The 16,009-nt window shown below is 35.2% G+C and overlaps 1 protein-coding gene across 1 annotated transcript in view; it reads right to left on the bottom strand.

The window, feature by feature from the left end:
* Nucleotides 1–16,009, bottom strand: part of LOC146464457 (THO complex subunit 1-like) — a 31,074-nt gene that overhangs the window by 10,411 nt on the left and 4,654 nt on the right. The window contains exons 3-12 of the mRNA XM_085129758.1: nucleotides 13,882–13,942; nucleotides 10,518–10,584; nucleotides 10,104–10,222; nucleotides 6,822–6,870; nucleotides 5,603–5,698; nucleotides 5,298–5,371; nucleotides 2,972–3,042; nucleotides 2,001–2,109; nucleotides 1,206–1,300; nucleotides 714–765 (exon numbers count right to left, since the gene is read on the bottom strand). Coding sequence (XP_084985884.1) covers nucleotides 714–765; nucleotides 1,206–1,300; nucleotides 2,001–2,109; nucleotides 2,972–3,042; nucleotides 5,298–5,371; nucleotides 5,603–5,698; nucleotides 6,822–6,870; nucleotides 10,104–10,222; nucleotides 10,518–10,584; nucleotides 13,882–13,942 — 793 coding nt within the window. The remainder of the gene's footprint in view (nucleotides 1–713; nucleotides 766–1,205; nucleotides 1,301–2,000; nucleotides 2,110–2,971; nucleotides 3,043–5,297; nucleotides 5,372–5,602; nucleotides 5,699–6,821; nucleotides 6,871–10,103; nucleotides 10,223–10,517; nucleotides 10,585–13,881; nucleotides 13,943–16,009) is intronic.

The raw sequence follows: 16,009 nt of genomic DNA, 5'->3' as shown, positions 1-16,009 counted from the left end.
CATTTTGTAGCATTGACATAGGACTGTGGGTACCGAAAACTTCAAAATGGTGGCAATTACTGAGGAGCTATCAAATCAGAGAAAAACAGGGATAAAAGGCAGAAGAACAGGTGGAAATCAAAGACAGGACAAGAAATCAGATGGTAACTGGACAACAATTTTATTCAAAATATCAATAAAATGCTGCTTTTTGCTGGAAACAGTCTGCTCAAAAACTAGAACCATAAGTTTCCTATCACTCATGAAATATTTATGCCCAATGAGACTACAAGAAGAACATTCCTCAAGGTTTCCAACAGAGCTGAATGAACTAGAGCAATACAGCAGAAAGGGTTCACTGGAAATTCATGAAATACTGGAATTGGCTTAATCATCAAATGAAAATAAAGTAGTAAAGTTAGCAGAAGCTAATTAGATGAATTTGTACAAGACAAGAACTAAATTGAAGAATAAAGTGTTACCAGATATGATCAGATATATTTCCTAGCTACTCAAACACTGCAGCAGCCGAGTCAACTTATGTTTTTACAAATGAAAACTTGAGCTAAAATGAGAAGCCGAGTCTGTGATGGGTGACAGAGAAAAAATTATTGGTTGTGTGACAATATTGCAAAATATTTTTGGAACCTTTTTCATTATTGAGCATCGTACTTAAGAGATATTACTTATACTATTTATTTGAGAGTTCACTTGAGTTAGTTACTAATTGGTACCTTTTCATTGGTCAGAAACTTGGCAAAGTAACGAGCTTGGTCCTTGCTATTGCTGTTAAAATAATGAAAACTAGATCAACATTAATCACCGTCAGTTAGCAGTCTAACCAGACCATCCAGAAATGAAAGAATTAAGTATCCTTCCTAAAAGGTCACAGCAGTATATTATGATATTAGAGCAGCTGTCAATTGAGTGTCTAAAGTAATTTCATGTTTGCATTGGTTTTGCATTACTACGCCCTGTGATTGGTTAACAAAATTCCCGCCACTTTCTCAACCAATGGGAATCCAAACCAAAACCAATCGTGTTTTCACCGCACATGTTTTCCTGCGCTTGGCGCCAGTTACATGTATTTGCTTCGAATTCAGATTGGCTCATTGTGTTGTTTACATCTGTTGCAATTGGCCAGAGTAATTAGTTTGGTTTTGGTTTTACAACACTCAATTGGAAACCGCTCTGGATAATGGATTTTTGTAAGGGTAAGACATTACCTTCCTTCAAGATCCTTTAGGTCCCCTGCCTTTTTTTTCCATGTTACATGTTCCAACTTGTGACTTTTAAACACATTCAAGACTTCTTTTGTATTCTGAAAGCAAATTACAATCAATATAATTATACCTGCTATAAAATTAAATTGTCAGTGTGTTCAGCTCCACATTGGTTTGTTGTTCTTGCTCCACCTGAAATTAAGAAACAGTTGGCTTCACAGAACATTTGACCATGTGCAAACACCACTAATTTGGAGGGCTTTCTTTGCTTTAATGCGGCTGGCACTGGTTTCCATCACTTTTCAGCATTTTTACTAATTGACAGATTTATAGAACCATTCTTTATCAGTTGGTACAACAATAATGGTATCAAAAAACAAGCCTAAGCATTTGTGAACAAGTTATGGTCATTTTCCCAACATGATAGGTTACCATAGCAACAGCATAACCTGTTAAAACACCCCCACTTCTACCTTTAAGTGGTTATAACTTAAAAACGAGCTCGGTGACCCCTATTTTTTTTTTATTACAGAACTGTAATCAGCATGTTTAGACACAATTTTTTCCAAAGTTTAAAAAATTTTTACCAGAGGAGTGGGTCCAAACAAAAAAAAAGTACTCTGTGGGAGAAGTATGGTCCATATTTTCTGGAACAACACAAACTGTGACACAACTTTTCAGCCCTTCATTGAATGCCATAATGATACCTAATGTCTATACATTGTTATCTTAGTATGCATTTTTATTTCAGCAAAATAAAGATTATATTAAAATTAAATTTTCATGATATTAACTCACTTCTGTAAAAGGCTTCCAAGCCACACTGTTGTAACACTGACTGGGGTTTCGGAAATAATCTTGTAAAGCCCAAAATTTCTTGTAGAGGTTAAAGTCTATTGGAACATAACTGCAACAGCATAGAAAAATAATAATAATAATAATAATAATAATAATAATAATAATAATAATAATAATAATAATAATAATAATAATAATAATAATTCAGTTATAATTAATTATTTATTATTATTATAATTATTATTATTATTATTGTTATTATTAATGAGGCTGTTTTAAGCATAAATGCATGTTACAACAGTTGTAACATGCATTTACTGAAATGATACATTAGTCACTTTACAACTGTTGTAAGTTTAAAAATGAACTCATTCCTTATACACAAGAAAAGAAATGCTCATGCTTTTAACTAGCCCTTTAGTAGAACCAACATCTGTATGCTATCAAGGACCTACACTGTAAGCACTTAAATTCTTTAGATAAAGACATTAATTTGTAACTCAGTATCTCTTTCCTCTTTTGAATCTAGTGTTAAAAAATATATCTATGGCAAGTACTAGTAAAATCTTTTATCACTACTTTCAACCTTCCATGTTATTTTCTTTTTTCAAATGGCAGCTGTTGATCATTTTTATGATTGTTTCAACTGTTACTCTGCTTCTGCTTCAACTGTCTCACAGTCTCTAAACCTTTTATGTAACAGCACTGCAATGGGGAAACCTTATTCTATAAGCCCTGCGGTTTCTCACCACTTTCTCTGTGATCTTTTTCCGCTCAAATTTTGTAATGTGTGTGGTTAAATAAACAAATAGAAATAGAAATGAAAAAATAAATAAATAAATAAATAAATAAATAAATAGAAAAATAAAAATAGATTGAAATGAATGTAAAATGTTATAGCCATGAGGTTAGCAAAAATAGATAAATCTGGCACAAAGCATGTTTGTTCAAAATAAATAAGCTTTCTCCACCTTGATGTTAGTTCACCAGCTTCTCTATCATCTACCTCCATTTCACTTCCAGTAGTCAAAGTTTTGTCCAGCTGCAAGATAAGCATTAATTAAGTGCTTTGAATAAACATGAATATTTTTCACAAAATTATGCGAAGTTGCTAGCAACCACAAACTTTGTGCCACTACAAAAAAGAGCAGACCTCTGAGGTCACCCGGTTTAGCCAGGAAACTACCAAATATTCATTAACATCCTCCTGGTCTCTTGGTCAGTTTGCATTGTCTTTTACTACTTTTTATACTAATTGATTTCTCCTGATTTTCCCAGTACAAAACCTCCTGTGGCTAACAATTATTATTGTTTTTGCAATGTCAAGGTGGTTATGGGCAACATCCACATGGAATAAATTTCAAAATGTGAAGTTCTATTTACAAACAAGCATGGGCAACTATCTCTATCTTTTATGTGTTTCATGTAATTAAATCTCTAGGTTTTTCTTGAAAATCAGTTTGAAGTGTTGAAAATCTCCAGTTCTCTAGTTCCTGTAGAGTGGGAGAGCAACAAGAGCATTGATGATTTTCACTGACTTACAGGAGCTAAATAATTTATCTATTCCCTGGGATAAGGGACTAAAATTTTAAATCATTATTTTTTTATTGGTTTAGTACAGATGTAAAAATGCTTATCATTTGCAACCATTACAGAGTTTGAGTTTAGTTGGTTTAGCTTCTACAGCTACATATATAGGCCTACTTTCTGTAACAATAAACAAACTATAAACTTCAAAAATTATACCACAGGAATTTTCACATAGTGCACGGCTAATTTTTACAGTAAATCTTAGACAACAAAGTGTAGCACAAACTAAAACATTGACAACAGAATCCATCTCCTCCTTCCACCTTTGTTCATGTTGAATACTAAGTTATTCACGCTGGACACCTACTTACTAAAGGCCCAAAGACCTGAGTATTGAGTTACAGGATATTTGACTCTGGTGGTTAGGAAATGCAGGGAGTCTGAATGGAGTACCAGGAGATGGGAGGGTGAGAAAAACCACAAGCAAACCTATTCCTGAAAGCTATCCTCTCCTCCCTTGCCAGTGAAGGCTTTCATTGCAAATTCTCAGTTTATTTCCCCTTGCTGCTAAACAGGAGAAATCTGACAAATGATTGGTCATTAAGCTACAGCTCTTGTTCGGTGAGAGGTTAAAACTAAACAGAAATGTAGCATTATCTTGATTGTGTTCAATCCATCCATTTTGATTTATTTCCACAGAAATGTTATACATAGTGGGAGAGAGGGGAAGACTTTATTGTACTGGATACATTGCCATGAACAACTGACAGAGATGTCCCCATCTGATCACACTGAATGTTTCAAATATGTATCACTGGCATCATGTAGCATACTTTAGACTTACAATTCAATACATGTAAGGTGTAAGAAGCTGCTAGATGTTCCGTGCAGTTCTGCTCTTTGTGGAAATTGAGTGGAAAAGCCACCAGGCTTAGGAAAATATGGCATCTTGTGGTTAGTTGGGGAAGAGGATCAAACTTTCATTTTGCAGTTCACAGGAATTGAGGGCAGAGTGAGCATTGCATATGCCACTCAAACTAACAACCCACACACTCATGTCATAAATTATTCGTTGAAACACTTCACTGAGACAACAGATAAATCACATCTCACCTATAATATAGCACGTACTCCCCCTCTCCCTTCCTCTCCCCTCCTTCAATAGAGAGATTAAGAATCGCGTTTACGGCAAATGGCAAACATGAGATTTGCGTTTATGGTTTCTTGAAATAAAGAGTACAAAGATGAGAATAGTGCAAACTAGTTCTGGCCTTTGATGCTAACGCAAAACTACAGGTACTTGATTTGATAGAGAAACTGAAAACAGCAAGCGGCAAATATAGGATAAAAAATGGTCATGCGATCATATCTCACGTTTCCTGTTTGCCATAAACGTCATTCTTAACCTCTCTAATGTTGCATTCACTCCCTCTTGCTTAAACAAAGAAATTCAAGTTGACAGGGTGAAACAAAGAAGGGGATTGTTCCAACATTTATGACTGAGCATGCACACTCAGTCATAATTTGTTGGGACACTCCACTGGGACCACAGATAAATCACATCTCACCCACATAGCTTGTACCCACCCCATCCCCTCCTTCAATGTTGCATTCAAAGCAATTCTTTCGCAACTAGCTAAAACAAACAAATTCAACATATTTGAAGGAGACAGAGCAAAAAAAAGTGCAGCTACAAACAACAGACAAATTACTTAATATAAATAATAAAATAACACAACAAATTGTAGGTTGTCAAATTCAACTCACCTTATTATCAACTGCTGGTCTTAGTGTATAAGTTGTGATGTTTTCATAATTGAATTGACTCATTAAGTTCAGTCCTTTAAAGTATAACAAAATAAAGGTCATAATATAAGTAGGCTAAATGTAATATTTTATCAAATGTCCAAAGTGTTAAATAAATGCTAATTTACCAAAGCATGAGAAAAACCAAGAAGAGGAAACCAGGAATAACTACTTTTAATTAATTATTTGATGTATCTCATTCACACAAAAAATAAATAAATAATGTAAATGATCATTTGAACAAGAACTACAATATTATTACTGACCTGACTTCTCAGAGAGAGGAAAGAGCCTTGCCAGAAACAGCTGTATCCTTCCACAAAATACTGTATTTTGAGATGTTGATAAACGCCGTAACAAATCTGAGTCAGAGTTAACCAAAATAATCTTATTAGGTAAAAATCGTTCTCTGGTTAAAAATTTTAAAACATAAGCTTTCGGCTATCAGTCTATAGCCTTAGAATTAAGAGATGTAGTGCGTAAACGGAAATATATACAAAAAGGGTGCTAAAATTTGGGAATAAAAGAAGTGTGATAAAAGCTAAAAGATAAAAATGGAAATGAGGGCTAATTACAGTAAAATGGAGTATTGCCTAGGCAACGGCTTAGAGTTACCCATCAGCTGTTATCTCTAACATCCTCAATAAGAAGCCACCCCCATCTACAGTTCCTCCACCAGAAGAATTGGTTTCTATGTTCTTCAAATGGGTTGATCCATCTAGTACGTACCAAGGTTTTGCATGCCTCCCCTACATCAGCGGCCTAACTGAGCCCCTCACGAGATTACTCCGCAAAAATGATATCCGTGTTGTCAACAAACCACTAAAAACCCTTCAACAAGAATTCCTGTCTCCAAAGTTCAGACAACCCTCGGATCTTCAGTGCAATGTTGTTTACAAAATTCCATGTAAAGACTGTTCTTGGAACTACATCGGTGAAACCGGAAGATGTTTCCAAACACGCAAAAAGGAACATAAACGGAATTTGAAGAATTTTTCTAGTGGATCTAACGTTGCCAACCATGCTTGGAAAAACAATCATTGCATCGATTTTGACAATGCTTGTGTTATCGACAAGGGCGATTACCGCGTTCGAAAAACATTAGAATCCTGGCACACAGCAAAAACTGTCGACGCGGACAATAACTCTAAGCCGTTGCCTAGGCAATACTCCATTTTACTGTAATTAGCCCTCATTTCCATTTTTATCTTTTAGCTTTTATCACACTTCTTTTATTCCCAAATTTTAGCACCCTTTTTGTATATATTTCCGTTTACGCGCTACATTTCTTAATTCGTTAAAGGCTATAGACTGATAGCCGAAAGCTTATGTTTTAAAATTTTTAACCAGAGAACGATTTTTACCTAATATGTCTTATCCTGGTTACAGTTCTATTTTCACCCAAAATAATCTTGTTAAACATATTAGAAAGAAAGAAGACTTGAGACATCTCTTTAGAAGTTAATACATCTCACAGTCTCTTACCATTGCACATCCTAAGCAGGAGATTCTTTCCAGCAGAAAAGAATAAAGGCTGAAATATACAAAAATTGAAGAAACCTACATGTAAGGAAGTTGCCAGATCAAAATTAATGAAAAACATGACAAAACATCAGGCCCCAGTTGTTCAAAGAAAGGATAACTTTATCCGGCGGATAAAATGTATTGGTTGGAGAACATTTTATCCACTGGATAGAGATATATGCTTCTTGAACAACTGGGGCCAGATTATTTAAGGAGAAACCACAGTGTATCTTGGCACTTAAATAAATTGCCACTATAATAATAAATAATTATTATTATATACCGTTATAATAAATATTTATAGTGCTTTCACGCTTGCCTGCTACATTATGCTTTCAATTCATGGATGTTGTTTCTTGGATAAGTTGAATTGGGGCAGGGTTTCCCTATCATGGAGTAAGGAGGACAAATTACTGCTCATAAGTATATGTAATCAAATGGTGACAAGTGAAATAAAGAAATAATTTAACGCACATTTTGTCAAAATTCTAATACTTTCCCATGCCTAAATGCTCGGCTTTTCATGAGTATACCATTTGATTACCTTTTAATATCATGGGTGACAAATTCTGCTCACAATCATGGTCAGTTTGGTTTTGTTCACACATGCAGGCAAAGAACTGCTTGAGTACTTTATCCAACTGCTCAGGATGAACCGTCTCAGGGTTTTTCTCAAGACCATTTCTTTCACACCAGTTCTCAAAAACCCTCACCCAGTTAATTGTGATCTTTTGTGTATTTAGGTTTTCTTGCAGCGTCTTCTAATGCCGCAACTTCTTTCATCCATAACATCCTTAAACCTGGACGCCATCTTGGCACTGCACTGAGATATAGGAAACGTTGCCATAGCAATTTTGTAACTTGACACATGTGAAATTATAAGTTAATGCTGAAATTTCGTGCCAAAATTAAGGAGTAATTTGTCACCCATGATATTATTCTGGTTATAACATAGAGGGCAAAATTACTGAATGCTGATAGGTTGAAACAGAGGGCATTTTTTTTTAATTTTCCTTTTATGGCTTAGGGGAAAATTACTCACTCTTGATTGGTCGAGCAGTGAAAATACTTGCTCCTGATAATTTGGCTGAGCAGGCCATTTCTACATTTTGTTGGTTTCTTTATTTTGTGCTGCAACAACAACAACTTCTTTCAGGTTCTTTGGAGTTTGACGTTTTAAGCCGGATTGTTTGTGCCAGAAATACTTCAGTTGGAAATCAAGTGCTACAGCGACAAAGGAGATTCCTAAAGGTGACCTTTCATTTCTTACAAGAAACAGCAAGAGATTACTCGTGTCAAAAACTAAAAACTTGGTGGGATTTGTTTGGTTGAAAAACTGAAACATTCATGGCCGCTACCAAGTGTTTTCACCTCGCTACGGCTTCTTCCAACAAACCATAACCGAACAATAATAACAGTGCCCTTTTGATGGGAGGAAGGAGCAGGTCAAATTCAGTGGAAGAAGTTACTGCAAGTTCCTTCTTTGGTCCCATGGTTTGCTATTTTTATCTATCTATGTTCATGTTATTGTCAAGCATTAGAAAGAATCACAGTGCAGGTGAATAAAAATTATTCAGTTGATGCCTAACATTTGGTTTAATTGTTGTTAGTTTTCTCATGAATTAATAACAAGTATATAACAAACAACTTTTCTCGTTTTGCCTGTCATGACACTAAAAGACAGGTAAATTGTTTGTTTGTTTTGCTAACGGGTGAGTGTTTTCACGCCCGGCCAGGGCTAACTGTTTTCCAAAGTAGCTCGCTTGTTTTAAGAAAATTTTGCCCTCTATGTTATAAACACAAAATCACAATGAGTCCTCGTAGAATTAAGGATTAATTTTCACTTGTATTTTGAAAGTTTACCCAAATTGCCTTAGTCACTGTGCGACTCAGGCAATTATGGAAAACCTTGAAAATACGCGTGAAAATTAATCCTTAATTCAACTCGGCCTCCATGAGAGCAAAAGATTACACTATAATAATTAATACACCCATCAAGGCAAGTTATGTGCAGTGCTCAAGGATGATGAAATTTCAAATTCTAATGCTGTATATAGCATACACATATGTCACATGGTATTTCTCTGTTTCTGTTTTCTTTTTTTACTTTAATTTGTCGTTTGCTTTATTTCATCCCAAGAGAAACCCCTACACCAAGACAATATCTGTGCACTCTAAGCATGCCAGGTGCTACATGTACCATTACCTCCAAAATTCTTGGAGGTTTGTCACATGATAAATTGGTTTTGAAAGTCGTTTTACTGGTTACTGGCTTATGAGTGTGCCTTCTTGGCATCCTTTGCTGGCATTTTTCGGGCCCTCAGTATACTAATAATTAATGACAGATACCAATTAAACACCAATCAAGATGTATAAACAGAATCTCTGCCAGGATCAGTTCCTTGTCTTGAGGTGTGTTGCCTCACTCAAGGGAAAATCTGCTCCAAATGGTTTGGGCAGAAAATCGTCAAATTTTGTATCCAAGCTCGCTCTTCTTTAGTCAATTGAAGGGTTTTGGGTTTCACTGACATAAGTGCATTTTAGTTTGCTCCAAATAAGCCCTACTTAAGCATGGAGGATGGTTATCATGATTGTAACAAACTTTGTTGTGTATTTAATTTTTAATCAAAATGCTAAATAAACAAAAAAAGAAGGTTTCAGCTGAACATAAACAAATAACGGTTTACAGGCCTTTATTATACTTCCCTGAAAGTATGAAGATTAATTTGATAACAGTGAAAGAAAACAAAAGCAAGAAAAATACAATATAACAGAAACAACAAAGTGAAACCTCAGTCTGCTTTCTTCACAGAAAGTAATGACAACAAAGTAATAATAAATTATTAGTAATAAACTCTGCAACTCTGTTCTTATTTTTAACCGTAAACCTCGAGCCGACTTATTCGCCGCTTTCCTTTCTAGTCTGTCTTAGCTTTTACATAAAGTTTAAATCATCTTGTTATTTTTAGCGACAATTCTTTAGCTTAATGTTTACTCTTCTTAGTATATAAATCATTGCATCATTGTAACTTTTAGATTTACTATCGGTTTGACATAAAATTCTTGTAAATTAATTATTATTGTCACTGAAAAGACCTTTTTCAAGGAGTGTCATTAAGTTTGTATTGTATTGTATTGTATTGCATTGTATTGTATTGTATTGTATTGTATTGTATTGTATTGTATTGTATTGTATTGTATTGTATCGTATTATATTATTATTATTAAAAACAACTCATTCACCATAGTCCAAGTTGACACCCTTTCTTCAACAAAGGTGAACAGTGGATCACACTGCTCCAGGGTGATGCAGTCAAACACATCACTCAGCAAAATGAACACTAAGTTAGGAGAACAGTGTCCTGAAATAAACAACACAAGCAAGCATATTAAGTAACCAGGCCAACAAGCCTGGCTGTGACAGACTGGTAGGTAGTCCGTTACATAAGCCTTATTGGTTTCCTTGGGCTACCTTGCCTCGTTAATGTTAATTTGTTAATGTTGTATTTGTGTGTAAGGCAATCAATAAACTGAAACTGCCAACTGCAGTAATACAACTGTAATAACTGCACATCACTGCGACTGTGCAAAACCACAATTATTAAACTAGACAGTACATTTATCAGTCAGTTTTGAACAAAACACTAGTTTACTCACCTTCCATAGCTGACTTGATAACCAAACTAATCAAGAGTTTGTACCTTTCCATATTCCCTTTTGTTAGCTGAAGCACAAAAATACATCATAATTATATTTAACAATTAGATTATGAGCTCGAGATTTCTATCACGCATAGAAATCGAGAGCGAATAATATAATTGTTTTAGTAAAAATCTACTACTTGTTCAAAACTAAACAAGTAAATTATCTATATCCTCATCGCAGACACTTCGCAAACGCGACAAGCGGCCACCATTTTGTTGAAAACCGCTACTCACTATCTATCACAGAATAGATAGTGAGTAGCGTAGCCAATCAGGGGAACGGCATTTGTGATAGAACACTAGTAGATTTACGCTAATAAAATATAGTACACTACTTTAATTAATACTAAAAAATAAATATAATTATAGTATATTAATAATGCCAAACAGACTGTATCACATACCAAACTTTAAAAACAAAACAAAAAAACTTTTGGATGTGCCTACAAACATGAAGCCAAGGAAATGAAGATACTGTATATTAATTTTACACAATCCCATGAGTCTTGCTATTTGTCTTCCTAATAATGCGGGAAAATGCTGATGTTCAAGACATCAATATGGCATATTTTGGCTGAGAAATAGTGACATGAAAATTGTGAATAATATGGTTAAATGCCACACCCCTCCACCCTACTTAAAGACTCATCTACCTGTATAAACAACAACAAAAAATATTCTTAGATAGATAGAGACTGAGATAGATAGTTTATTGAAGCTTTAAAATTATAGCTCTAGAGCTGAATTAGATAAAACTTTACAAATAAATTCAAAAATAAGACTTAGCTAAAAAGTGATCCAAGAAAAACACCAAATAAAATCGTCTACTATATACAATTGCTGTAGAAAAAGCTATTCTTGAGTCTGTTAATTTTGCAAATGGGAACATGAAATTTTCGACTATTTCTAAGATTAAAACCACATTTGTTTGGTTCTGGTAAACGTCTGTATAATTTGTGATCAGGATAACAGTAACTGATGTCCTGAAACGTTTTGACTGTTTGGGCCTGCCTCCGTTCAAAGTGTCTCTAAACAAGCGAGCCCTAATGCCTCAATAGGTGACATGCGGGAAGATAATTCTCATAGTGGGCCTCTGTAAGCCCTCCAGCTTGTCTGACAGGTTATAGCTTGGGAGTGAATTTTGAAAAACTGGAGAAGCATACTCTATGACCGGATGGATGCATGTTGTGTAAAAAGTTATTGGATCCTTGGTTGTGACATTTGCCCTCTTCAGTTGCTTGAGGGAATAGAACCTTGCAAAGACCTTGCAGAAAAATTTCTGACATGTGAAAGTTCCATTTCAGATCTTTGGAAATATTCAGACCTAGTAGTCTGATGCTGGGCACCACCTTCTCGTTGACAATGATAGGAGCTAACTCAGCTTCGTTCTCAACAAAGGAGATACGTATCTGCTTTCATTCAATTGACACTTGTTCTCATCAGACTTGGCGAACAGGTTGTTGAAAAAATCCTGGATTAAACTTGCTTGGTTCTTGGCCACAGGCTCAACCATAGTTGTATCATCCAGGTATCACGGGTGTTGATGTCATCAATCATTAAAATGAACAACCAGGGTTCAAGCTTGGCTGGGATATCTCCCCATTCTGACTTGCAGTCTTACTCTAGCTTGACTCTTTGTTTGCAATCTTTACGAAAGTTGATGACCCAGCACAAAATACCATGTGGGATATCTAAGGCCATTACTTTTCCAGCAAGAATTGTGTGATCAATTAAATTGAAGGCCCCCCAGAAATAAGCTCCATGGTACTTTATTTGCTTCCAATTTTTTAAACACTTTTGCACAAGAATCTCTAGCTTGAAAAAGAGAATTGGAAATATATACGAGTGTGGCCAATGTGCGAGCCAGCGAGCCAAACGTGTGAGCCATGCGAGCCAAACGTGCAAGGCATGAACAAAACATGCGAGGCTTGCGAGGCACGAACAACCCCCAACATAAATGCTAACCGTTAAGCTAACCGGGGAGCTATTTAAGCTAACCTGAGTGCTATTTAGGCTAACCGTAGTGCTTTTTAGGCTATCTGGAGTGTTTTTTAGGCTAACCTGAGTGCCTCACACGTCTGCCTCGCATGGCTCGCTGGCTCGCAGATTGCCAAGACCCAATATATACCACAATGTGAAGTAGAGTGCAGAACAATGAGTTTAACACTATGTTATCAAACACTATTAAAGTAACTGTTTGATCATGTGCAACAGTCATAAGAAGTTTAATGAGGTGCTTAATGGAAGACCAATAATAATTATTATATATTGGGTTTAGTTCCTAAACAACAGCTGCAGATATTTCCTTTCCTTTATCTCCCCTCCCCCTTGTCCATTTTATTTTATTTTTTTTATTTTTTTGCTCCTTCTCCCAGGAAGCTATCATTCACTTCTTGCTCTCACTTGGAAATAAAATGACTGCTATGCAGCCTAGTGAGTCATTGGCTTTGGGGTTTCCATGGCAAACATGGATAACCCTTTCATTTCAACTGGGAATGTTAGCTCATTTCACATACGTCTGTACAACTCAGATTTCAACAGGAATAAAAATATAACTATGTGACTTGGTCCAAATTTTTAAACAATTAATATTTGGAGTCTAGCTGTGCAAATGCATATACTATCCATTTGTAAGCAACTAATAAAATTAAATTTATCAATTATTGTATTGTATCGTAGTGTTAGTATTGTTCTTAGTAGCGTAAGTATCGTTTCGTTTTGTTAGTAATATCGCATTTTAAGTTGTTTCGTATTTTTTTTAGCACTGTGTTGTAAATAGTATAAGTATCACTTCACAAGTAGTATTTATTACTAGTGTGTTGTAATTTGTTTGTGCACTAAATAAATCAATAAATAAATAAAAAATTATGTGACTTGGAACACTTTACCAGCTGAGATTTTGGAAAGATTTCCACACAGCTGAACCATACTGTATTACTGTCATACTAACCCTCTATTCTACAAACAGTGAGCATGGTTAAAGTTTCAGTCATCTTGTTGAGATTTTAAGCACCATGCAGTAAGTATTGATTTGGCAAATGGCTTAAATAAGTCTGTCAGCTGTTAACTAGAAATGATTATAAGTACGTTGTTCACCCTCCACTTCTTACACACAGGTCTGCGTCTTACATTTTTTTTGCTTTGTAGTTATACATACAGTTTTGATTTAAATTACAGCTGTCTCTCCGGGATTTTGCAAGTTATTTATAATTTTTAATAGATAAGTGTAAATGCCTGTGTTATCTCCTGTTTTATATAGTTGCAATGCAAGTATACAAGATGGGCTGAAGATCAATAAGCTTAAATTTGTCACTTACCACAGTTTCCTTGACAAGATCTCTGAAAACCTGATCAACAACCAGTTTCTTCTCTTGCTCACTAGGAGATGTAAGTGGACTGTTATCAGTCACAACTTATTATTAATTAATAGACAGTGGGTTATAGTCAGAGATGATGAAACTTAATTTTATTAGCCAAATTTTAACCCCTCCCCCCCCCCCCCCCCCTTCACATGGATCATCATAATAGATTATTATTTGGAATAAAAAGGAACCATGCAAGTTTGTCAAGTTGCAAAGAAATAACATTTTCTCCACAAAACTAAACTCCAAGAGATTCCTTTGATCTTACTTCTGTTGGATTTTAAAAAAGCCTTTGATTGAGTGGTAATTCATACAGCAGACCCTCAAAATATTTTGGTGGAAGTGGTCAACAAAAGGTCTCCACCTTTTACACCAAATCAGAGAGCTCAACTTTGAATAATGGTTTTATGTAATCAAGAGGAGTTAGACAAGGCTGCCCACTGTCATGGTTTCTCTTAATATTAGGGGGAGAAATCCTAGCAAGTAAAATAAGACAAAGCAAGAAAATTATGTTAGAGGAAATACACATCTACCAATGTTCATGAGTTCAAAATTAGTCAATTTACAGATGACACATGTACATCACTGTTATGCAAAGACCTTATGTCAATCAAAAATGCGATCATTATTAATAATTATTATTAATGCAATCGGAGTCATCTCTGGATTAAGGCTCAATCCTACAAAGACTAAGACACTCAGGAAATTTAGCCTAAAGACAGCTCTGCCCAATGATGCTGACCTTCTGATAATGAATTTCAGGCAATTTCAAGTTTCTGAAATGAGGATTTCACATTATCGAGAGCTATTTAAATTAGTTTCTTTGTGCCATGGTATATGCTAGCCTTGTGGCATTTAGTTAGGTTTATAGGCTGAGGTTTTACATAATTTGATAAAGCCACTAAGTTGTCTGGGGGATTTTGTTATGCATTATTTCATTTTTATAATTTACAGTTAGATTGCTGCAGTGGATAATGTTTCATATCATAATATGATTATGAGTGTCTGTTAGATTCACATTCTTACATTTAGCAAATTGTAGTCTTTCAATGTTAGAGCTATGTCTTAATTCTTGCAGTTGTTTTCAGTACGTTGTTTTATTGTAATTGAAGGGTTTTGGGCAAGTGAAGCATAAATGCCTTTTTTGGTTAAAAATTGAAATTCGCTCCAAATTTCCCTTGAATAATGAAAAACAATAAAACAGATATTTCTTTGTTGGCTGAGAGAGAAGTAAAATAAAGCAAAATTAAAGCTAGCAAAACCTAAACCTAAAAGTAAAGTTAGCAAAACCTAAGCTAAACTAACATACAAAATTGATGGATAAAGCTCTCTGATCAACCAAAAACAAAAACAAACAAACTCCCAAAGGAATCTCAAAGGAAGAAATCTAAGTTAAAACTTTCAAAACACATATGGTAGGCTAAGTTTTGCCACCATTTCAAGACAACTCTAAATAAGACTTGTAAGCATCAGAGGTCCAGAGTCCCCATTAACTTGGTGAATTTCCTCAGGAACAACTAAACAAAAAGTGCAGGAAGCAGGCGCCTGTGGAAATAAATGCCCCCAAAAAGCGCGATAATCTGGAGTACCTGACAGATGAAGAAAGTCTCCCAAAAAAGAAATTGTCGTTTTGTGACAGAAGTCGAACGACTGGACTTCGCAGACAGTAAAAAGGCAGGAGACTAGGATGGGCAGAACACATAAAACATCTACACTGGGAAGAGAGTAGACTAGGGCATATGAATTACTTAATGGTAACAAAAGTGTCACCTTTTCCCAAACTGAAATTTAGTCAGAGAGGATTGCTCCAGCTGGAGCTGAAAGATGGCCTTATGCAACTCCTCCACCTTTCTTTTCTTGTCTTGGACAGTTTTACTCTACTGAGGGTGCTGCAATTTCATTACCAAGGCAGGTATTTGTTGATTCTGTATGTTAATTTAGGTTTTGCTGTAAGCCCTACTTTGGTACAGCTAGACTAGTTGTTTTGTATTCTAAGAAACTCAGTTGGATATTTAATATTTGAGAGATATGCAAAATGAACAAAAAATAGCTTATTACTTTTGTAGAAAATGCAAGCTTGCAA

The sequence above is a fragment of the Pavona decussata genome, unplaced genomic scaffold, assembly GCF_977016875.1.
Source record: "Pavona decussata unplaced genomic scaffold, jaPavDecu1.1 SCAFFOLD_163, whole genome shotgun sequence".
Classification (NCBI taxonomy): Eukaryota; Metazoa; Cnidaria; class Anthozoa; order Scleractinia; family Agariciidae; genus Pavona; species Pavona decussata.
The sequence above is the reverse complement of the archived record's forward strand: the minus strand, read 5'-3'. Positions and strand labels throughout refer to the sequence as shown.